Consider the following 24,651-nt stretch of genomic DNA (forward strand, 5'->3'; position numbering starts at 1 on the left):
GCTTTGTGTGGGGGACGAAACACACGAAATGTTGTGAAACAGCGACCTCTAGGGAGTCCCTCATTTCGATAGGTCAGCAGTCACGGTGTAACACCACGCAGTGGTGGCTGCTGCGCCTGCGTCATATTCAACAGGAGGAGGACGGAGAGAGGGAGAGAGAGAGAGAGTGAGTGTGAAATGATTTGAACTGAAGACAAGTTGAGCTGTAAAGAAATGATCCAAAGTAACAGAAGATCGAGGAGAAGAACAGCATTAAAACCTCAGCATATGAATCGGAATTGACACTGAGCTCCGGTGAGTTGTATTTTAATTAAATTGTCCCACAGTGAGTCCACAGTAAACAGATCTGTGACTGGACGCTTTGACACTAATAGTCTTCCTAGTTCAACTACACAGTAGTATGTATGCATGTCCACGTTGGCAACTTGTTTACAATGGTCCTCATTCATTACTCTAAATACGTCCCAGGTGTTGGTTTGATGGTCTGGTTTTAAACGTATACAACGCGTCAGTCAAAGTCAAGACGTTGTTTTTTGCCATGTAAAGAAACGATTGATTGGTTATGATGTTATTTAAATTAATTGATTTTTGTTTATTTTGTATTTATTTTTGGCTTTAACTGTACGTTTTATACTACTATTAAGCAGCGTGTATAGGCTTAGGCTAGAATTATTTATGTATATCACAAATACATATTTAACTGCAGGCTTGTGTACTTTCTTGTAAACTCTTGTTTTGGATAGAGGAAGTATCTGTGATGACTGGGCGAGCTGGTTCTCAACCAGTGGTCCAGGGTCCTTTTAGGGTTGTGTGTGTGTGTGTGTGTGTGTGTGTGTGTGTGTGTGTGTGTGTGTGCGCGCGCGCGTGCGTGCGTGCGTGCTGTATATGTCACACATCTTATACAGGGTGCAATGTATATTTTTTTGTACCAGGCCCCACACACTCCTTGGTGATTAATATGACCTCATTAATGATTCAAATTGTATTATTAGGATATTGTGGGCGGGTGCAGTGAAGTCCAACTGAGTGAGATCACTATCACTTCTCAACCAGACAGTGGTTTTAGGACATTACGTTGTGTTGAGACATAAGAGATGTTCTGGAGCCTGGATAAAAATTAAAATAACTTATATTAAATTATATATATATATATATATATATATATATATATATAATTTAATATAAGTTATTTTAATTTATATATATATATATATATATATATATATTTTTTTTTTTGGTGCAACCACTCCAAGGAACAGCAATCTCCCTATGGGACTATATTCCAATGTTTAGAGTACCAGTAGGGGCAAAAGTGGCGCTGTTGTGCCAGAAACAGAGAGAGAGATAGTGTTGCACTGTTGCCTGCTAATTACAGAGAGGGGGAGTTGCACCACTCAGTTCACACGTGTGTGATTTTTACACAATAATGGGCTAAAACAAAATGTGGCCTGCAATATGAAACCAATTGGCAAGCCGTATTCTAGTGTCCATATCTTGGCCTTGACCTGCACATTTATTGAGCAAAGATGACGTACTTAAACCACGCCAGGGACACGTGGACAAGGAAGTAATTCATTATTATTAATTTATTACTATTATTTTCTTCTATGACTGTCAGAATATGTCGCAATCCGGCCCGGCTCTAGTCTCTACACTCCCTACTCTAGACATAAGTACTAAGTAGCAGTGTTGATTTCGTCGACTAAAACGAAGATGAAAAATGTCCGTCGACTACCTTTTTCCACTGACAAACTAAACGGAAACTAAATGAAAACTAAGCTATGATGACTAAGACTAAATATAGGCTACTGACAATTTTGTCAACAAATAAAAACTAGATTAAAATGTTAAGAGATCCAGTATAAGTCATTTTACATTTAGTTGCAGTCTAAATGGGTGAAGGCCAATATCATCCGATACCGATGTTGATGACTGATTAATCGCCCATCCCTACTCCACAGATCAATACCGATGTTGATGACTGATTAATCGCCCATCCCTACTCCACAGATCAATACCGATGTTGATGCCTGATTAATCACCCATCCCTACTCCACAGATCAGGGCTTCATCATGTCTTCAGGAGAGCTCTGCTGCCCTCTAGCTGCAGACAACAGAAGAACCAACACCAGAGACCGGAGCCACGAACCTCTCATCCTGGAAAGACTGCAGACGGCGGAAGAGGAAGAGAACTGGAAAACGCTCGCCGCCCGCAAACTCAAAAGACACTGCTGCGCGTGCACCCCGGAGAAGACCCGGGCCAAAGTGCTGGGCTTCTTCCCCATTCTGAAATGGCTGCCGCGCTATCGACTCAGGGAGTGGATCCTGGGCGACGTCATGTCGGGACTGATCGTGGGCGTCCTGCTGGTCCCCCAGTCCATCGCCTACTCCCTGTTGGCCGGCCAGGACCCCATCTACGGCCTCTACACGTCCTTCTTCTCCTCCATCATCTACACCCTCCTGGGCACCTCTCGGCACATCTCGGTGGGGATCTTCGGGGTGCTGTGCCTGCTCGTCGGCCAGGTCGTGGACCGGGAGCTGGCCGCGGCGGGATACCTCCTCGTGGAGGAGGGCGTTAGTAGTGGCAACGGTAGCAGCAGCGCGGCCCTGCTGGCGGGCCAGGGGAATGGCAGTAGTGGCGGTGGTGTGGCGGTGTGCGACAGGAGCTGCTATGCCATCATGGTGGGGTCTACGGTGACCTTCACTGCTGGGGTCTACCAGGTAAGGATGTCAGTGGAGGTTTGGGATTAGTTCAGGACAGTGGTTCACTGCTGGGGTCTACCAGGATGGGGTCTACCAGGTAAGGATGGGGATGGGGTCTACCAGGATGGGGTCTACCAGGTAAGGATGGCAGTGGAGGTTTGGGATTAGTTCAGGACAGTGGTTCACTGCTGGGGTCTACCAGGTAAGGATGTCAGTGGAGGTACTTTCACTGCTGGGGTCTACCAGGTAAGGATGTCAGTGGAGGTTTGGGATTAGTTCATGATAGTGGTTCGCTACCCAGTGGTCCTTGAGGGGGTTCCAGGTGAGGTTGTCCCCAGCTAAGAGATTTGAGTTAAAAACGTTGGCTCTGAAAGAATATATATTCAAAGATTTGCACTATACATTTTCACGATTTTTCAAAAATAGTTTTCAATAGCTAAAGTATAACATAATGCTAAAAACACCAAAAGGAGTTCCCGCTGAAAATGGGTTAAAACACACAACGTCTGTCTCCTCTCCTCTCCCCGTCTCCCTTCCAGGTGCTGATGGGTCTCTTCCAGGTGGGCTTCGTCTCCGTCTACCTCTCCGACTCCCTCCTGAGCGGCTTCGCCACGGGAGCCTCCCTGACCATCCTCACCTCTCAGCTCAAGCACCTCCTGGGCCTCAGCATCCCCCGGCCCCAGGGCTGGTTCACCCTGGTCAAGACCTGGTACAGCCTCCTGGCCAACCTGGCCAGCACCAACATGTGTGACCTGATCACCAGCCTGCTGTGTCTCCTGGTGCTGGTGCCGGCCAAGGAGCTCAACTACCACTTTAAGGACAAACTGAAGGTAAGGAGGGCGGACGGTGGATATATATATATAGATGTTGTACATTATGGAGCACTCTGCTGAAACTGTTGCCCCCTGCACTGTGTTGATGTCGTCGACTAAAACTGAGACGAAATTCTGTTCATCGGCTACCTTTTTCCACTGACAAACCTCATGGAAACTAAATGAAAGCTAAGACTGAAGCTGAGACTAAATATATTGACAATTTCGTAGACAAATTAATACTAGACTAAAATGTCAGGAAGGGACTAGTGGACAAGAGATCCAGTATAAGTCATTTTACACTTTGTTTGCATGCTGAAAACAATGCGTCGCGCGGCGACACGTTGTGAACTTGTAGATCGGCTACTTTCAGCAAGTGTAAAAACAGTCATTACAATGGCATCAAGGCCGCCAAAATTAGTTTTAGTCGACTAATTCAACTGTAGTTTTCGTCGGGTGCAGTACTTAGTTTAGACAGTTTTGGGTTTAGACTAGTCATTGGTTAGACCAGTCATTAGTCCTACAACTACAACCTATCTCAAACCCTCACCCTAAACCTAACCTCCCACGGGGCAGCACACCTAAACCTAAATGTCTAACCAATGACTAGTCTAAACTAAGTATGCACCCCGTTTTCGTCGACTAAAATCTTATGATATTTAGTCGACTAAAATGTGACTAAAACTAAATAAACTATTCAAGAGACTGCCAAAACAACACAGCCCCCGCGACCGACTCTGGATAAGCGGCAGAAGGTGGATGGATGGTGCTTTGTTTATTAATGTACTGAATGATCAGCCTTGATGGTGTAGCTACTTGATCTTAAAATGAACGTCCACCATTCTATTGTTTTTATGGGTTTGAAATTCTAAAGGTTTTGCATTAGGATTGATTGATTGATTGATTGATTGATGGAAGTATTTACTAGCAGTATGCAGAACAGGTACATTTCAAGCTCAACTCGATACAAAAACTGTGGACGACACCACAAATAAACCACAGATAAAGCAAAGACAAACGCAAGACACGTGTCTTGAATTTGTGAATGCAGCCCAGTAAGGGTCGACCCCACCCGCTCACCTCCGCCCTCCGCCCTGGAAACTAAACAACAATATAAACAATTGGAGAAGGGTGGGGCTGAGAAAGGCCCTTATTGTTGTATTGTTGAAGGCAGAGCAGTTTGTAACAGCGGAGCAACACCGATCACGTCTGTGCGTGGAATTTACTGCGCTGCCATCGCGTTTGGAAAGAGCCAATGTATGTCAATGATACCGGCTACACCAGACAATGATACCGGCTACACCAGACCAATGATACCGGCTACACCAGACCAATGATACCGGCTACACCAGACCAATGATACCGGCTACACCAGACAATGATACCGGCTACACCAGACCATGATACCGGCTACACCAGACGATGATACCGGCTACACCAGACCATGATACCGGCTACACCAGACAATGATACCGGCTACACCAGACCAATGATACCGGCTACACCAGACGATGATACCGGCTACACCAGACGATGATACCGGCTACACCAGACCAATGATACCGGCTACACCAGACCAATGATACCGGCTACACCAGACCAATGATACCGGCTACACCAGACCAATGATACCGGCTACACCAGACCATGATACCGGCTACACCAGACAATGATACCGGCTACACCAGACCAATGATACCGGCTACACCAGACAATGATACCGGCTACACCAGACGATGATACCGGCTACACCAGACGATGATACCGGCTACACCAGACGATGATACCGGCTACACCAGACCAATGATACCGGCTACACCAGACGATGATACCGGCTACACCAGACGATGATACCGGCTACACCAGACCAATGATACCGGCTACACCAGACGATGATACCGGCTACACCAGACCAATGATACCGGCTACACCAGACAATGATACCGGCTACACCAGACCAATGATACCGGCTACACCAGACAATGATACCGGCTACACCAGACGATGATACCGGCTACACCAGACGATGATACCGGCTACACCAGACGATGATACCGGCTACACCAGACCAATGATACCGGCTACACCAGACCAATGATACCGGCTACACCAGACCAATGATACCGGCTACACCAGACAATGATACCGGCTACACCAGACCAATGATACCGGCTACACCAGACCAATGATACCGGCTACACCAGACCAATGATACCGGCTACACCAGACCATGATACCGGCTACACCAGACCAATGATACCGGCTACACCAGACCAATGATACCGGCTACACCAGACAATGATACCGGCTACACCAGACAATGATACCGGCTACACCAGACCAATGATACCGGCTACACCAGACGATGATACCGGCTACACCAGACAATGATACCGGCTACACCAGACCAATGATACCGGCTACACCAGACCATGATACCGGCTACACCAGACCAATGATACCGGCTACACCAGACCATGATACCGGCTACACCAGACCAATGATACCGGCTACACCAGACCAATGATACCGGCTACACCAGACCAATGATACCGGCTACACCAGACCAATGATACCGGCTACACCAGACGATGATACCGGCTACACCAGACCAATGATACCGGCTACACCAGACCAATGATACCGGCTACACCAGACGATGATACCGGCTACACCAGACCAATGATACCGGCTACACCAGACGATGATACCGGCTACACCAGACAATGATACGGCTACACCAGACAATGATACGGCTACACCAGACAATGATACCGGCTACACCAGACAATGATACCGGCTACACCAGACAATGATACGGCTACACCAGACAATGATACCGGCTACACCAGACGATGATACCGGCTACACCAGACCAATGATACCGGCTACACCAGACAATGATACCGGCTACACCAGACCAATGATACCGGCTACACCAGACGATGATACCGGCTACACCAGACAATGATACCGGCTACACCAGACGATGATACCGGCTACACCAGACCAATGATACCGGCTACACCAGACCAATGATACCGGCTACACCAGACCAATGATACCGGCTACACCAGACAATGATACCGGCTACACCAGACGATGATACCGGCTACACCAGACCAATGATACCGGCTACACCAGACAATGATACCGGCTACACCAGACGATGATACCGGCTACACCAGACAATGATACCGGCTACACCAGACGATGATACCGGCTACACCAGACAATGATACCGGCTACACCAGACAATGATACCGGCTACACCAGACAATGATACCGGCTACACCAGACAATGATACCGGCTACACCAGACGATGATACCGGCTACACCAGACAATGATACGGCTACACCAGACAATGATACCGGCTACACCAGACAATGATACCGGCTACACCAGGCGATGATACGGCTACACCAGACAATGATACCGGCTACACCAGACCAATGATACCGGCTACACCAGACGATGATACCGGCTACACCAGACCAATGATACCGGCTACACCAGACAATGATACCGGCTACACCAGACCAATGATACCGGCTACACCAGACGATGATACCGGCTACACCAGACCAATGATACCGGCTACACCAGACGATGATACCGGCTACACCAGACCAATGATACCGGCTACACCAGACCAATGATACCGGCTACATCAGACCAATGATACCGGCTACACCAGACAATGATACCGGCTACACCAGACGATGATACGGCTACACCAGACAATGATACCGGCTACACCAGACAATGATACCGGCTACACCAGACAATGATACCGGCTACACCAGACAATGATACCGGCTACACCAGACCAATGATACCGGCTACACCAGACGATGATACCGGCTACACCAGACCAATGATACCGGCTACACCAGACCAATGATACCGGCTACACCAGACCAATGATACCGGCTACACCAGACGATGATACCGGCTACACCAGACGATGATACCGGCTACACCAGACAATGATACCGGCTACACCAGACCAATGATACCGGCTACACCAGACAATGATACCGGCTACACCAGACGCGCAGATAGCGCGGGCCCTGGATATGCATGCTCTAAAAAAAAAGAAGGATCAGTTCAAAATGTGCGTATGCCCCCACACGCACGTATTATATCGTCTCCAAAATGGAGACGGCGGAGCAAATCTGCGTGCGCCAACAGATCTTGGTGTAGCCAGGAGCGTTTCGCATGCACGTTATTATTTCGTGGACTGCGCATACTTCACACATACACGGGCGGCGGTGGCTCAGGGGTAGAGTGGCCGGATGGGTTCCCAGTTCGAACCTGGGCTCCCCCAGAGTTAGTGTCGAAGTGTCCTTGAGCTAGACTCTGAACCCCTAAATGCTCCCGATGTGCAGGTTGGTGCCTTGCGTGGTTTCCTCCGGGCATCAATGTGTGTGTGAATGGGTGAATGTAATGCCCAATCTATGTAAAGCTAGCTGTATGAATGTGTGTGAATGGGTGAATGTAATGCCCAATCTATGTAAAGCTAGCTGTATGAATGTGTGTGAATGGGTGAATGTAATGCCCAATCTATGTAAAGCTAGCTGTATGAATGTGTGTGAATGGGTGAATGTAATGCCCAATCTATGTAAAGCTAGCTGTATGAATGTGTGTGAATGGGTGAATGTAATGCCCAATCTATGTAAAGCTAGCTGTATGAATGTGTGTGAATGGGTGAATGTAATGCACAATCTATGTAAAGCTAGCTGTATGAATGTGTGTGAATGGGTGAATGTAATGCCCAATCTATGTAAAGCTAGCTGTATGAATGTGTGTGAATGGGTGAATGTAATGCCCAATCTATGTAAAGCTAGCTGTATGAATGTGTGTGAATGGGTGAATGTAATGCACAATCTATGTAAAGCTAGCTGTATGAATGTGTGTGAATGGGTGAATGTAATGCACAATCTATGTAAAGCTAGCTGTATGAATGTGTGTGAATGGGTGAATGTAAGGCCCAATCTTTTTAAAATTTTATTTTCACGATTTTTCTAAAATAGCAGACCTACAAGCTCGTAGCGCGCCACTCGGTGGCGCGCTATGAGCTTGTAGATCTGCTATTTTTCAATAGCTAAATTATATCAATGCTTAAAACACCAAAAGGGGTTCCTGCCCAAAATGGGTTAAGGTTATTGTAGCAGTCAATTTATATTGGGGGTCGGGAGGGGGCGGGGCGGGGGTCCCGAGCCATTGCCAAAGCATTTCCGGGGGTCCCCGGCCAAAAACGTTGAGAACCCCTGATGTAAAGCACCTTGGATAAAGCACCTTGGATAAAGCACCTTGGATAAAGCACCTTGGATAAAGGCGCTAATATAAATGCACCATTTACACTCGATGTAGCTCAGCCCAGTGTTGTTTTTGGCAGCTATTTTAGTTTTAGTCATAGTCTCTTGAATAGTTTTCATTTAGTTTTAGTCACATTTTAGTCACCTGGAATGTGTTAGTGTTAGTTTAGTTTTAGTCGACTAAATGTCATGAGATTTTAGTCTACTAAATCTACAGGTGATTTAGTCGACTAAAATGTGTTTTGGTGGGCCTTGATGCCGTCGTAATGACTGATTTTACACTTACACAAGCTCACAACGCGTCGCAGCGCGACGCGTTGTGAGATCGGCTATTTTCAGCATGCAACCAAGTGTAAAATGACTTATACTGGATCTCTTGTCCACTAGTCCCTTCCTAACATTTTAGTCTAGTTTTTATTTGTTGACGAAATTGTCGGTATATTTATTATTTAGTCTTGGTTTTAGTCATCATAGCTTAGTTTTCATTTAGTTTCCATTTAGTTTTCGTCAGTGAAAAAAGGTAGTCGACGAACATTTTTCGTCTTAGTTTTAGTCGACGAAATCAACACTGGTGTAAGTCCAAGCAAAGCCATTCGAAACGCCTTCATTTTATTAATTGTTTTCTCTCCCACCCAGGCTCCCATCCCCTTTGAGCTGGTGGTGGTGATCGGTGCCACCCTGGCGTCCCACTTCGGGTGCTTCCACAGCGAGTACGGCTCTGCGGTGGCGGGCTCCATCCCCACAGGGTTCCTGCCCCCCCAGCTGCCCGCCTGGCACCTCATACCCAACGTGGCGCTGGACGCCTTCTCCATCGCCGTGGTGGGCTTCGCCATCACCGTGTCCCTGTCGGAGATGTTCGCCAAGAAGCACGGCTACGCGGTGTGTGTGTGTGTGTGTGTGTGTGTGTGTGTGTGTGTGTGTGTGTGTGTGTGTGTGTGTGTGTGTGTGTGTGTGTGTGTGTGTGTGTGTGTGTGTGTGTGTGTGTGTGTGTGTGTGTGTGTGTGTGTGTGTGTGTGTGTGTGTGTGTGTGTGTGTGTTACAGTATATGGTATATGGAAAATGATATAGTGATTTAGTACTTTATTGTCAGTTCACACTGAAATGTGTCTTGCGACCCATGCAGCCAAGTATGCAGAACACATATACACACATTTGACATAACACAAAGAACAAGACAATTTACATACATAAAGACATGAAGGGGTTCCCGTCCAGAATGGATTAACACATTTTGGGCGGGAACCCTTTTGGTGTTAGTATTATGTTATGCTTTAGCTATTGAAAAATAGCACATCTACAAGCTCGTAGCGCGCCACCGAGTGGCATGCTACGAGCTTGTAGGTCTGCTATTTTTGAAAAATCGAAGAACGACTGACATAGAAACATAGCTTTTTCAGAAAACTGTCAGGAATATGATCTCAGGTCAGAATGGGTTAAGGTGTGGGGGAACATGCATGTTTGCCCCCGTGGTTCCGCCCACCCCATTCGACTGGTATCATGTATTGAATCGGCGAAATCATCCGTTATCAGCACGTTTGAATGGTGCCAAAATGTCCATACTGGCATCCTCACTGTTCAGTATGTCATTATCTGCGATTGTAGCGATTGTCATTATCACTGATGTCCTGACGGAGGCGCGCCGTGTCTGGTGGCCATGAGCTACGTGAGGCACCGCCGAGCGAGGCGCTAGCCGAGCGAGTCGCCGTGCCGAGCGTTGCGAAGGCCACCAGCGCCGTCCGAGTTACGTCCTGATAGGCAGAGAATAGTATATATTAGTAGCTCCTAGTTCCATGCACCGGAAATGACACGTCCACCAGGGGGAAACCTTGACCAGGCTATGTGGTGAGGATGCCAGTATGGACATTTTGGCACCATTCAAACGTGCTGATAACGGATGATTTCTCCGTTCCAATGCAGAGATAACGGTCGAATCCGCTGTTCCGCCGGGTTGGCCTGGACCTTGCATGTTCTCTAAAACGTCCATAATTCTTCATTCCAGGTGGACGCCAACCAGGAGATGTACGCCATCGGCTTCTGCAACATCCTGCCGTCCTTCTTCCGCTGCTTCGCCACCAGCGCGGCGCTCACCAAGACCCTGGTGAAGGAGTCCACGGGCTGCCAGACCCAGGTGTCGGGCCTGGTCACCTCGCTGGTGCTGCTGCTGGTGCTGCTGCTCATCGCGCCGCTCTTCTACTCGCTGCAGAAGTTAGTACACGCTTTACTAAACCCATTTGGACCTGAGAACAGATTCTACAAATGTCTTCTATCATGACAAGTTTTCACAAAAACCTCATGTTTCTACGTCAGTCGTTCTCAAACATTTTCATGTCAAGGACCCATTTTCATGTCAAGGACCCCCAAAACTATATGTAATTGGCCGCCTACCCCCATCTGAAACATATGTTGTTCCAGGGACCCCCCCCCCCCCCCCAGAAGCAAATATTTGACTTAAAAAACGGTCACTGTGAATGAATATATTCAAAGATTTGCGCCACATTTTCACGTTTTTTCAAAAATAGCAGACCTACGAGCTCGTGTTACGCTCTCAAGAGTCTCAATGAAACCTCATGTTACGCTCTCAAGGGTTAAAGATCTATAAGGGTCCATTTGGTTACCAACTATCCATCATTTAGCTGGGGGACCACCTGGAATCCCTTCCAGGACCACTGGTGGTCTCCGGGACCACTGGTTGAAAACCACTGCTCTACAACCAATACAGTTACTATAAATATAACCAAGCATGTTTCACATTTCACAATAATGTCGCAGCTCAAGTGCACACATTTTCAGCTACTCTGTGAGTCCAGCAAGATATACTGTAGCTTAGCCCAGGGGTTCTCAACCCGTGGGTCGCGACCCCTCGGGGGGTCGCCAAATTATTTTAGGGGGTCCCCAAATTATTTAAAAAAAAAAAAAAAGATTTATTTTTTTAATTTTTTTTTCACGATTTTTCAAAAATAGCAGACCTACAAGCTCGTAGCGCGCCACTCGGTGGCGCGCTACGAGCTTGTAGATCTGCTATTTTTAAATAGCTAAATTATAACATAATGCTTAAAACACCAAAAGGGGTTCCCGCCCAAAATGGTTTAAGGTTATTGTAGCAGTCAATTTATATTGGGGGTCGGGAGGGGGCGGGGCGGGGGTCCCGAGACATTGCCAAAGCATTTCCGGGGGTCCCCGGCCAAAAACGTTGAGAACCCCTGGCTTAGCCCATAAACCATGTTTTGACTGGTTTACTAGCCCCATGAACAATGTTTTGTTTTGACACAACTTTATTTAGTTCCAGGCTGTAGAACATCACTGGATGTTTAAAATAGTCTAAGTACTAGCCTCATGTGGCCCCATAGGTCAGGAGTCTGTAAGTAGCCTCATGTGGCCCCATAGGTCAGGAGTCTGTAAGTAGCCTCATGTGGCCCCATAGGTCAGGAGTCTGTAAGTAGCCTCATGTGGCCCCATAGGTCAGGAGTCTGTAAGTAGCCTCATGTGGCCCCATAGGTCAGGAGTCTTATCTCCTGACCTTAACCCATTAGGACCTGAGGTCAATTCTACAAAATGTCTTCCTAAATCATGAAAAAAAAACCCTGTGTCAGTGATGCACAACCTTTTTCATGCCAAGGAGAATTATCTGTATTTGGCCACGGACCCCCCCATCTGAAAATATGTTGTTCCAGGGACCCCCCCCATCTGAAAATATGTTGTTCCAGGGACCCCCGGACCCATTTGAGTTAATTGCTCTGAAAGAATATTCAAAGACGACATTTTCACGATTTTTCAAAAATAGCAGATCAACAAGCTCGTAGCACGGCACTCGGTGCCGCGCTATGAGCTTGTAGATCTGCTTGTAGATCTGCGAGATGGAATTGGGGCGACCGTACCTGTTACCGTTAACATTATATAATAATCCAGAACTTCAGATTAAGTGTACACAGGTGCATAATTATCTGTTTGTTCTTTTGCCTTATCTTCAAACCAGTTTGAAGGTCGAAATAATACACGTAACTATATTTACACGCCTACCTCTGGTATTCATGCCACTGTGAAGGATGCGCTCACGTTTACATTTCCCATTCATGCGTCCCTCGAGTGTTTAACCCATTTTGGGCGGGAACCCCTTTTGGTGTTTAAAGCATTATGTTATCATTTAGCTATGGAAAGATAGCAGATCTACAAGTTCATAGCGTGCCGCGCTACGAGCTCGTCTGCTACTTTTGAAAAATCGTGAAAATGTGGCGCAAATCTTTGAATATATATTCTTTCAGAGCGAACATTTTTAACTCAAATGTTTGCTACTCGGGAGGCCCCTGGAACAACATATTTTCAGACGGGGGTCGGCGGCCAAATTCATATAATTTTTGGGGGTCCTTGACATGAAAAAGGTTGAGCAGCAATGACATAGAAACATAGGTTTCTTTCAGAAAACTGTCAGGATTTAGAAGACATTTGTAGAATCGTTCCCAGGTCAAAATGGGTTAAGTGCTAAAGGGCTGCTATGCTTTGTTTCTGTCATCATATCCAAACACACGCAATTATATAACCTATTACTCATAATGTTGGGCAATCTACCACAGTACATTTCACCTGTGCGTGTGTCGTCTGACCTATATTTAGTCATAGAGCTATAAAGGATAGAGCGTTAGCCCTGCCCCCCCCGATATTTGACAGACTGGGATGGCTTAGGCTTAGGGTCAACGACAGAGTACAGCATCTTGCAATGGGTCTGGTCCACAAGATTCGATACTCCACCAAGATACCCATGTACCTGTCTAGATACTTCCTTAACGTTAACGAAGTCCACACCCACAACACCAGAGGGAGTGCAACGAACCATGTACAACCCAGATTCGGCACAAACAAGGGACTAAATTATTTTCGCTCCTATGCCACCAAAATGTGGAACGCCCTACCAACAGTCATTAAGACATGCGAATCCCTTGACTCCTTCAAAACCGCTCTCAAAGGGCACCTACGGACGGCCGCAATTCAAAACTGGCCCCCGTAAAATCTGAATCCCCCCCACCCCTCCCCCCCTTTTCCCTCACTGTATATGTTTCTTTTCCCTTTTTACCTCCATTATGATGAATTCCTGTTCTGTTCTTATATAGAAGTGTCTATTTGTACGTCTCTAAATGTTTTGATGAATTGGACATGGTGGACCCTCTTGTAAACAAGTGTAATGCTTAATTGGGTCGTCCACTCACAGTTAACAGCCTTTGTATTGAGTTTGTGCTTGAAATGTACTGTAATTCTGCAAACTGTTAATAAATATTTCAATCAATCAATCAATTAATTTCAGTGGAAGTTGCTCAGTGGCGTTTTGAAGCACCCGGAAGACTGCCGGAAGTATAATTATAACTCAATGGCTCGAGCGAGTGGAAGTTTAGCCTAGCCACAGTTTTTCTCCTCTGGTGAAAAGCTGGAATTTGCGCGATGGCAGGCTCTCAGTCAAATCTAGTCACAAATGGTGCTCCTTGGCTCAAACGCTGAATATATAATGGGCCTCAACCATCCTCTTGTGTTCCCATCCAGGTGCGTGCTGGCGGTGATCATCGTGGTCAACCTCCGCGGCGCCCTGCGCAGGTTCATGGACGTGCCGCGCATGTGGCGCGCCAACCGCGTCGACGCCGTCGTCTGGCTGGCGACGATGGCGTGCTCGGCGCTGGTCAACACAGAGCTGGGCCTCCTGGTGGGTGTGTTGGTGTCCGCGTTCGCCGTCCTCGCCCGCACGCAGCGAGCCCGCGCGGTGGAGCTGGGCCGGGCCGGAGCCGCCCGCAAGGAGGCGGAGGAGGAGGAGGAGGGGGAGGAGAGCAGGGAAGTGTACGAGGACCTCGCCGCGTACCGCGGACTGCGCCGGCAGCCGGGGGTCGCGGTCTTCCGGTACGAGGCGCCGATCTACTACGCCAACCAGAGTCTCTTCAAAGCGGCACTTTACCGACGCCTGGGGCTCGACCCCGCCAAGGAGAAAGCCCGGCGGAGGAAGTCGGAGAAGAGCAGGAAGAAGCGGGAAAAACTGGGAGAGGCGGCGGGGGAGGCGGGTAAAGAAGAGGCGGCGGGGGTGACCGTAGACCTCGTGCAGGAGAAGGAGACCTCCGGAGGCTTCCACAGCGTGGTGATGGACTGCGGCCCCGTGCTCTTCCTCGACACGGCGGGCGTCAACGCCCTGAAGGAGGTCCGCAAGGACTACAAGGAGGTCGGCGTCCGCGTTCTGCTAGCCCGCTGCAACGCCTCGGTGCTGGACTCGCTGGAGAGGGGCGGGTACTTCCCCCCCGCCGCGGAGACACAAGGAGCAGAGGAGGAGGAGGAGGAGGGAGAAAAGGGAGAATTTAGAGAGAGAAAAATGGCGTTCTTCTTCACCATCACGGACGCCGTGCGCTATGCGCAAAGCCTCTCCTCCTCCTCTTCTTCTGCCAATGGAGACTGTGACACAGGCTGTTGATGTTTACGCGTCTCACAGATGCCAGACGCATCCGGTCTTGTTTAAAGTGCCATAATAATGACCCATAGGTGGAACATTTTCACCCGTTTAAACGAAGTATGGACTCCATTCTTTCTTCTGTTTATTTTTCTTCGATTGTATTTTGTAAGGCTAATTGTTACTGTTACTTATTTAGCTTTATGTCGGTTGTGTGCTTTATTCGGAGCATCTTTTTTTCTGAGGTGGTCTTGGTACAGTTGGAGGCCATCGATATTGTCCTTTTCTTTTTGCTGAGGTTTGCGTGATCTGCGCAAAAGGACAGTTAACCCATTTTGGGGCGGGAACCCCTTTTGGTGTTTTAAACATTGTTATAATTTAGCTATTGAAAAATAGCAGATCTACAAGCTCATAGCACGCCACCGAGTGGCGCGCTATGAGCTTGTAGGTCTGCTATTTTTGAAAAATCGTGAAAATATTTATTTCAGAAAACTGGAGGATTTAGAAGGATTTTTTAAAATTTTGAGGTCAGGCCTAAATGGGTCAAATGATAAGGGACAATTTCGGTGGCACCCAACTGTACAGTATGGTTCCACCATAATGGAATGTTACTTAAAAAGGGTAATGTTGCTCAATTTCTGAATGGCCTTAGCTATAGGAAGAGCATTCAGCATTTCTAAGCGTGACACACTTTCAGCCAAAGGTGAAATATGGGGAGAAAGTATTATTCTGATATGATTAGCTTGAATGTGCCCCATTTAAATAGCACAGTTCTAGGGACTGCGTGCCAGAAAAGGTGAAAACCTTAACACTAGTAGCCTACAGGTAGGTCAGGAAGAATAGGACTTCCTCTGTTTTACCCATTCAGGACGGGAACCCCTTTTGGTGTTGTTTTTAAGCTGTTGGAAAAATAGCAGATCTACAAGCTCATAGAGCTCATATAGCAGATATATTGTGCTTATAGATCTGCTATTTTCCCAACAGCTAAAGTTTAAAAAATAATGGTTAAAAGCGGTTAAAGGCTAAGGCGACACAGACGTGTTCCAGGTCTTAATGGGGTTGACAGCTAGTGTGTGAATCAGGAGGAGCTGTTCCACAGTTGTATGTATTTCTTTGACAACTGGGTCTATTCCTGGTGTGGGAGAAGCCTTTTTGAAGCTTATAGGTTGGAGATACATGCCAAAGTGAGTCTTATTTATACATGTAACAATTTAAATGGAAAGAAAGGCCTCTTCAAGTCACGTTTTTGCCAATAATAAGAAAGAAAAACGCTGACGTGAAGTTAAATGTGATGTTCCGTCCCATTTACCAAGTGAGACGCTGACGTGACGTGAATTGAGGCTAATTTGACCTCCATGGTGGGTGGATGCCGATCATGGATTTGTTGTTTGTCAATATGTAGCTCTCAAGTCTGTTTGCTATCGGCATTCGGGAGGTTTACATGGGAAATGACTAGCCTTTTTCCAAAAGCAGTCTAGATATATTATATTATATTTATATATATTTATGTATATTTATCCTATTTTTTATTTTATTTAACCTTACTACTAGTATGTTTTTTTAGTGGATGCCTATATAGCTTTTCCTGAAACCAAACTATGCACAAAAAGCCATGCTGCAGACAATCATAACTTCATTATTAGTATGCATGTTTATTGTTGGGTAACGGTATACAGTTTGCTCCCTTTTTTATTATCATTTATGTGAACGTCATACATTTTTTTTGTTACATTTGTATTTGTGAATTCATTCCTTTGTTTAGTTCAAGTGCATGACATGTTCCACCCTTGTGCAGGAGGATGCTAAACGCACACCAGGCTTAGTATAGTGGTGCCAGCTCACGGCAGAAACATCTGAAAAGATAAGTCTTAAAAAGACAAAAGAGTGGCCGCACTGGTAGCCAAAGTGAGACAAAAGACAAAAGAGTGAGACAAAAGAGTGGCCGCACTGGTAGCCAAAGTGAGACAAAAGACAAAAGAGTGAGACAAAAGAGTGGCCGCACTGGTAGCCAAAGTGCCGATTATTTCTTTATTTCCTACTCTGCATCCTAATAAATAATCGGTGTGTGCGGCCACTCTTTTGTCTTTTTAAGACTTATCTTTTTAGACGTTCCACCATTGTGTCCGCTGTCTCTCTCTGCCTGTGACCCTCACGTGCCACCACGTGTCCCTGAATACCCCCCGTCTGTCCTGCTAACATCCAGACAGACAGACCCTCCCTCACCTGCTTTGTCTGCCCGCCCGTCCTGCACCCTCAATCTGCCTCTTCCTATAGTCTCCCATATAGCCACAGACAACTGTTTCACAATCTGCCTCTTCCTATAGTCTCCCATATAGCCACAGACAACTGTTTCACAATCTGCCTCTTCCTATAGTCTCCCATATAGCCACAGACAACTGTTTCACAATCTGCCTCTTCCTATAGTCTCCCATATAGCCACAGACAACTGTTTCACAATCTGCCTCTTCCTATAGTCTCCCATATAGCCACAGACAACTGTTTCACAATCTGCCTCTTCCTATAGTCTCCCATATAGCCACAGACAACTGTTTCACCATCTGCCTCTTCCTATAGTCTCCCATATAGCCACAGACAACTATTTCACAATCTCCGAATGCCATATAGAGCCTGGAACTACCAGCCTCTTCTTCCTTGAATGTAGTTCCAGTTCTCTGGCACGTACCCACTGTGGCGTTAGTGTGTACTAACTTCCTGAATGTAGTTCCAGGTTCTCTGGCACGTACCCACTGTGGCGTTAGTGTGTACTACTTTCTGTGGGGCCGGTCAGTTGCGATGGCGGCTGTGTCCGGAATAGATTCATGCAGAGTGGGGCAGGCAGGCAGACAGAGAGATCAGAGAGAGTGTGTGTGTGTGTGTGTGTCTGTGTGTGTGTCTGTGTGTGTGTGTGTGTGTGTGTGCGTGTGCGTGTGCGCGTGTGTGTTTTCTCCCAGGGCTCAATAGACATAATGATTGTACATTTCATTTTAAAGAGGCAACATCCGTCCGGCTGAGTGAAAGGTGGTACAGTATTACTGTGCTACATCGGACCTACACAACTTAAAACTCACGTACGACAAATTAAAAGCCTCCACAATCACTCCTTGTTCTGCCTTCCTTAGTCTGCTGCTCAGGGATGCTTGTACAGTAGAGTGTTGTTGTATTTGGGGATTTAATGTGTGTTTTTATGGGTTGAGGTTTCCATCCTTGCCTTACCGTTCCATCCTTGCCGTACCGCTGTCACTCTGGCCAGGTTTCCATCCTTGCCGTACCGCTGTCACTCTGGCCAGGTTTCCATCCTTGCCGTACCGCTGTCACTCTGGCCAGGTTTCCATCCTTGCCTTACCGCTGTCACTCTGGCCAGGTTTCCATCCGTGCCTTACCGCTGTCACTCTGGCCAGGTTTCCATCCTTGCCTTACCGCTGTCACTCTGGCCAGGTTTCCATCCTTGCCGTACCGCTGTCACTCTGGCCAGGTTTCCATCCTTGCCTTACCGCTGTCACTCTGGCCAGGTTTCCATCCTTGCCTTACCGCTGTCACTCTGGCCAGGTTTCCATCCTTGCCGTACCGCTGTCACTCTGGCCAGGTTTCCATCCTTGCCTTACCGCTGTCACTCTGGCCAGGTTTCCATCCTTGCCTTACCGCTGTCACTCTGGCCAGGTTTCCATCCTTGCCGTACCGCTGTCACTCTGGCCAGGTTTCCATCCTTGCCGTACCGCTGTCACTCTGGCCAGGTTTCCATCCTTGCCGTACCGCTGTCACTCTGGCCAGGTTTCCATCCTTGCCGTACCGCTGTCACTCTGGCCAGGTTTCCATCCTTGCCGTACCGCTGTCACTCTGGCCAGGTTTCCATCCTTGCCGTACCGCTGTCACTCTGGCCAGGTTTCCATCCTTGCCTTACCGCTGTCACTCTGGCCAGGTTTCCATCCTTGCCTTACCGCTGTCACTCTGGCCAGGTTTCCATCCTTGCCTTACCGCTGTCACTCTGGCCAGGTTTCCATCCTTGCCTTACCGCTGTCACTCTGGCCAGGTTTCCATCCTTGCCTTACCGCTGTCACTCTGGCCAGGTTTCCATCCTTGCCTTACCGCTGTCACTCTGGCCAGGTTTCCATCCTTGCCTTACCGCTGTCACTCTGGCCAGGTTTCCATCCTTGCCTTACCGCTGTCACTCTGGCCAGGTTTCCATCCTTGCCGTACCGCTGTCACTCTGGCCAGGTTTCCATCCTTGCCGTACCGCTGTCACTCTGGCCAGGTTTCCATCCTTGCCTTACCGCTGTCACTCTGGCCAGGTTTCCATCCTTGCCTTACCGCTGTCACTCTGGCCAGGTTTCCATCCTTGCCTTACCGCTGTCACTCTGGCCAGGTTTCCATCCTTGCCGTACCGCTGTCACTCTGGCCAGGTTTCCATCCTTGCCGTACCGCTGTCACTCTGGCCAGGTTTCCATCCTTGCCTTACCGCTGTCACTCTGGCTGGGTTGAGGTTTCCATCCTTGCCTTACCGCTGTCACTCTGGCTGGGTTGAGGTTTCCATCCTTGCCGTACCGCTGTCACTCTGGCCAGGTTTCCATCCTTGCCGTACCGCTGTCACTCTGGCCAGGTTTCCATCCTTGCCGTACCGCTGTCACTCTGGCCAGGTTTCCATCCTTGCCTTACCGCTGTCACTCTGGCCAGGTTTCCATCCTTGCCGTACCGCTGTCACTCTGGCCAGGTTTCCATCCTTGCCGTACCGCTGTCACTCTGGCCAGGTTTCCATCCTTGCCTTACCGCTGTCACTCTGGCCAGGTTTCCATCCTTGCCTTACCGCTGTCACTCTGGCCAGGTTTCCATCCTTGCCTTACCGCTGTCACTCTGGCCAGGTTTCCATCCTTGCCTTACCGCTGTCACTCTGGCCAGGTTTCCATCCTTGCCGTACCGTTGTCACTCTGGCCAGGTTTCCATCCTTGCCTTACCGCTGTCACTCTGGCCAGGTTTCCATCCTTGCCTTACCGCTGTCACTCTGGCCAGGTTTCCATCCTTGCCTTACCGCTGTCACTCTGGCCAGGTTTCCATCCTTGCCTTACCGCTGTCACTCTGGCCAGGTTTCCATCCTTGCCGTACCGCTGTCACTCTGGCCAGGTTTCCATCCTTGCCTTACCGCCGTCACTCTGGCCAGTTGACTCATTCCAGAGAGAACGTGGCGCCATCACCCCTAGACCTGAGGACCATTCTACAATTTAATGTCTTCTAAATCCTGACAGTTTTCTGAAAATGTCAGTGATTCTCAAACTATTTCATGTGAAGGACCCCGAAAATATATGTATTTTGCCGCCGACCCCCATCTGAAAATATGTTGTTCCAGGGACCCCTCCAGAAGCAAATATTTGAGTTAAAAACGTTCGCTCTGAAAGAATATATATTCAAAGATTTGCGCCACATATTTCAAAAATAGCAGACCTACAAGCTCGTATCGTGGCACTCGGTGCCGCGCTATGAACTTGTAGATCTGCCCAGAATGGGTTAATGATTTGGCTTCTTTGAGTATTACTGAAGTATATTAGGCTACACCATCAACTTCTATCCTGTGGACCCAATACTCCACTAGCCTGGCCTTTTTGGCCAGACTCGTATCACACTGTCGTGGAAAGGCAATTATTTTTTCTACCAAACCGGCAGATTGGCGTCTAGCCACTGCGAGGCTACCGCTCCACTGCTATTAAACCATTTAGACCGAAGTTCGATTCTACAAATGTCTTCAAAATCCTGACAGTTTTCTGAGAAACTGTCGTTCTCAAACATTTTCATGTCAAGGACCCCCAAGATTATATGTAATTGGCTTCCGACCCCCATCTCGATATATGTTGCTCCAGGGACCCCCCCAGAAGCAACCATTTGAGTAAAAAAACCTTCACTCTGAAAGAATATATTCAAACATTTGGGCCACATTTTCACGATTTTTCAAAAAATAGCAGACCTACAAGTTCATAGCGCGGCACTCGGTGCCGCGCTATGAGCTTGTAGATCTGCTATTTTTCAATAGCTAAAGTACAACATAATGCTTACAACAACAAAAGGGGTTCCCGCCCAGAATGGGTTAAACACTACTGGATGTAATTGCATCCACTTGGTATCTCATCTTTAAATGTCTCGCCGTATAACGTTTACAATTATACAGTTCCATAGTGTTCTCGATAGCTTAATTAATTAGTAACTATAAGGTATTTATTAAGCTACTGAGAATGCTCATGAACTAAGGCTTAGTTCATGAGCATAATTATTTACATTTAATGATGTTATTTATTTTGTTTTCTGATAGAACACCCAAACATGACCAAGTGTAACCCCCCCTGGTAAATGGTGCATTTATATAGCGCCTTTATCCAAGGCGCTTTACATAGATTGTGCATTACATTCACCCATTCACACACATTCATACACGATGGCAGCGGAAACCATGCAAGGCACCAACCAGCACATCGGGAGCAATCAGGGGTTCAGTGTCTTGCTCAAGGACACTTCGACGGTGACTCTGGGGGAGCCCAGGTTGGAACTGGCAACATTACGGTTACCATCCAGGCACTCTACCCCTGAGCCACCACCGCCCTGGGAAACCTTTTGCAGATTTCTGTTTTGCTTAACTGAGGACGATTCTACAAATGTCTTCTAAATCCTGACAGTTTTCTGAAACACCCATGTTTCCATGTCAGTGATTCTCAAACTACTTCATGTCAAGATTTCTGTTTTGTTATTTTAAGCGTTTGTATCCCTGTCTGTATGTCGTGGAACTCGTTTGCAACGAGGCCTACTCCTCCTCGGACGGGGACCATGCAAGTCAGGAGGAACAGTGCGAGATGGGAATGCAACGCCCCACCCGCTATTATAGGCAAATACCTGTTGTACCCGATTTACAGGCCACTTTAATAGCAGCCAGAAAAACTCCACACGTAACGTGGGTGGGCATGATGTGTTTGTGACGTCCAACGTTCCACCCATAAGACAATTTTAACCCATTCTGGACGGGAACCCGTTTTGGTGTTTTAACTAAGCATTATGTTATACTTTAGCTATTGAAAAATAGCAGATCTACAAGCTCATAGCGCGCCACCGAGTGGCGCGCTACGAGCATGTAGGTCTGCTATTTTTCATGAAAAAAATCATGAAAATGTGGCACAAATCTTTGAATATATATTCTTTCAGAAGATTTTTTTTAGACGTCAGGCCTTTCTGTAAGATAATGTGTGAATGTTTTTTTATTTCATTTTTGTGAGTTTTTTTTTTTTTATCCATTTATACAACAAAACTATTTACTTTTGTTTTATTGCAGTAAAATATTATCTGTGTGTAAAATATACATACCATATCTGTCTCTCCAGATGCTAATGTTCAGGGCAGACGACATGATGGACATGACTGGACAAAATCTAATGCTGTGAAGTTATAGTTCCAGTTTTGGAACAGCATGACATTGTATAACTAAAAATGCTTTGGGAATAGATTGTACCAGTGATTGTATAATATCTCGTATCTGTGCTTCACAGTTGTGTGTGTGTGTGTGTGTGTGTGTGTGTGTGTGTGTGTGTGTGTGTGTGTGTGTGTGTGTGTGTGTGTGTGTGTGTGTGTGTGTGTGTGTGTGTGTGTGTGTGTGTGTGTGTGTGTGTGTGTGTGTGTGTGTGTGTGTGTAAATGACTACATACTCTGCAAATAAATGTATGTAATGCTTTCTCCTCTGCAGTGTGTGCTTTTAACCCATTTTGGACTGAGGTCGATAAAAAAAGGCTTCTAAATCCTAACATTTTTCTGAAAAACCCATGTTTCTATGTCAGTGGTGCTCAACCTTTTTCATGTCAAGGAGTCGGACCCCCAGAATTATCTCTATTGGGCCACGGACCCCCATCTCAAAATATGTAGTTCCAGGGACCCCCCCAGAAGCAAATATTTTAGTTAAAAATGTTCGCTCTGAAATATATATTCAATGATTTGCGCCACATGTTAACGATTTTTCAAAAATAGCAGATCTACAAGCTCATAGCGCGCCACTCGGTGGCGCGCTATGAGCTTGTAGATCCCGCCCAAAATTGGTTAAGTGCTCATCCTCTATTAGGACGGTGTCTGAACCTCGTGTTCTGTCTTAACGACATGGTGTCAATGCATATCTTCCGGTTTTTATTTCCACTCCTTAACGCCCAGAGGCCATAAAACGGACGTGTGAATTTGAGTTTTATTACCCGTACTTTTCCCGTCTTAACTTTATGCTTGATGGGAGCTTCGAGGTAAAACTAGGACATTTGAATGCTCACGGTCTGTAATTCAGTATACTCCATGCGGTGCTTGAGCCTGACTCTTTGTGAAAGTGTAGAGACTAGAGTAGAGAGGGAAGAGAGCTGCCCGGTTCACTCTGACAGGCATTATGATAATCCACCACCCCTCCTCCTTTCTTTGTCAATCTCACAAAACTACAAAAGAATCAGAATGTTCGTGTTCGTACCTCACAGCAGGGCTGTTCCAGATTGTGTGTGTGTGTGTGTGTGTGCGTGTGCGTGTGCGTGTGCGCGCGCGCACGCGCGTGCACGCACTCCTTCCCCTCATTTTTAGCATTAGTCTAAAAAACTAAAGTCTCTCCGCAGATGTTTATCCTAAACCAACAGGATGTTTCTTCACACGCAATGCGTTGTATGTCGTATCGGACAGTTTAAACAAATAAAGCCTGGTGTGTTGTAGACTAATATACACAGCAAAATACTGTGTGCTGAGCTTAAAAAGGTATTTGGACTGGGAGTGGTTGAAGTTGCAGCCCTCAACCAGCTTAACTGAGGACGATTCTACAAATGTCTTCTAAATCCTGAGAGTTTTCTGAAACACCCAATGTTTCCATGTCAGTGATTCTCAAACTACTTCATGTCAAGAACCCCAGAAATTGTATGTGATTGGCCGCTGACCCCCCATCTGAAAATATGTTGTTCCAGGGACACCCCAGACATAAAGATATGAGTTAAAGACGTTTGCTCTGAAAGAATATAAAGATTTGCACCACATGTTCACGATTTTTCTAAAATAGCAGACCTACAAGTTCATAGCACGGCACTCAGTGCCTTGCTATGAGCTTGTAGATCTGCTATTTTTCAACAGCTAAAGCATAACATAATGCTTAAAACACCAAAAGGGGTTCCCGCCCAAACTGAGTTAACAAACACACAGGAGAAACTAAATTCAGCGATGACTTAACTTGAAGTATTTCCAGAACACAGACATATTTGGCAGGGACGTACACTACGTACAGTACACAATGCAACTCCAGCCGAGGGAAATTTAGTGTAGTCCGACCGTTGCTCGTAAAATAAATGTAAATAAAGGCGCGGGAGCCGAGGGGACGTTATCAGGAGCCTGCTGGCTGGGTGGGTGTACTGTTCTATGACCCCCTCCCTGAGTTAAAG

The 24,651-nt window shown here is 47.0% G+C and overlaps 1 protein-coding gene across 3 annotated transcripts; it reads left to right on the forward strand.

The window, feature by feature from the left end:
• Positions 1-59: 59 nt before the first annotated feature.
• slc26a2 (solute carrier family 26 member 2) lies at positions 60-18,392 on the forward strand. Of its 3 annotated transcripts, XR_013792383.1 has the most exons (7): positions 60-294; positions 2,060-2,721; positions 3,243-3,533; positions 9,475-9,717; positions 10,838-11,043; positions 14,365-17,131; positions 17,239-18,392. XR_013792383.1 is itself a non-coding variant. In XM_079529524.1 (6 exons), exons 2-6 carry the CDS (start codon positions 2,074-2,076, stop codon positions 15,269-15,271), a joined length of 2,295 nt encoding a protein of 764 aa, XP_079385650.1. In that variant the 5' UTR covers positions 60-294; positions 2,011-2,073; the 3' UTR covers positions 15,272-18,392. The 3 variants fall into 3 exon arrangements, 2 of the variants coding, with proteins under 2 accessions (XP_079385650.1, XP_079385649.1); XM_079529524.1 differs by having other exon boundaries at positions 2,011-2,721; positions 14,365-18,392; XM_079529523.1 differs by having other exon boundaries at positions 14,365-18,392.
• The last annotated feature ends 6,259 nt before the right edge of the window (positions 18,393-24,651 follow it).

This window comes from Electrona antarctica (assembly GCF_951216825.1).
Source record: "Electrona antarctica genome assembly, chromosome: 19".
Classification (NCBI taxonomy): Eukaryota; Metazoa; Chordata; class Actinopteri; order Myctophiformes; family Myctophidae; genus Electrona; species Electrona antarctica.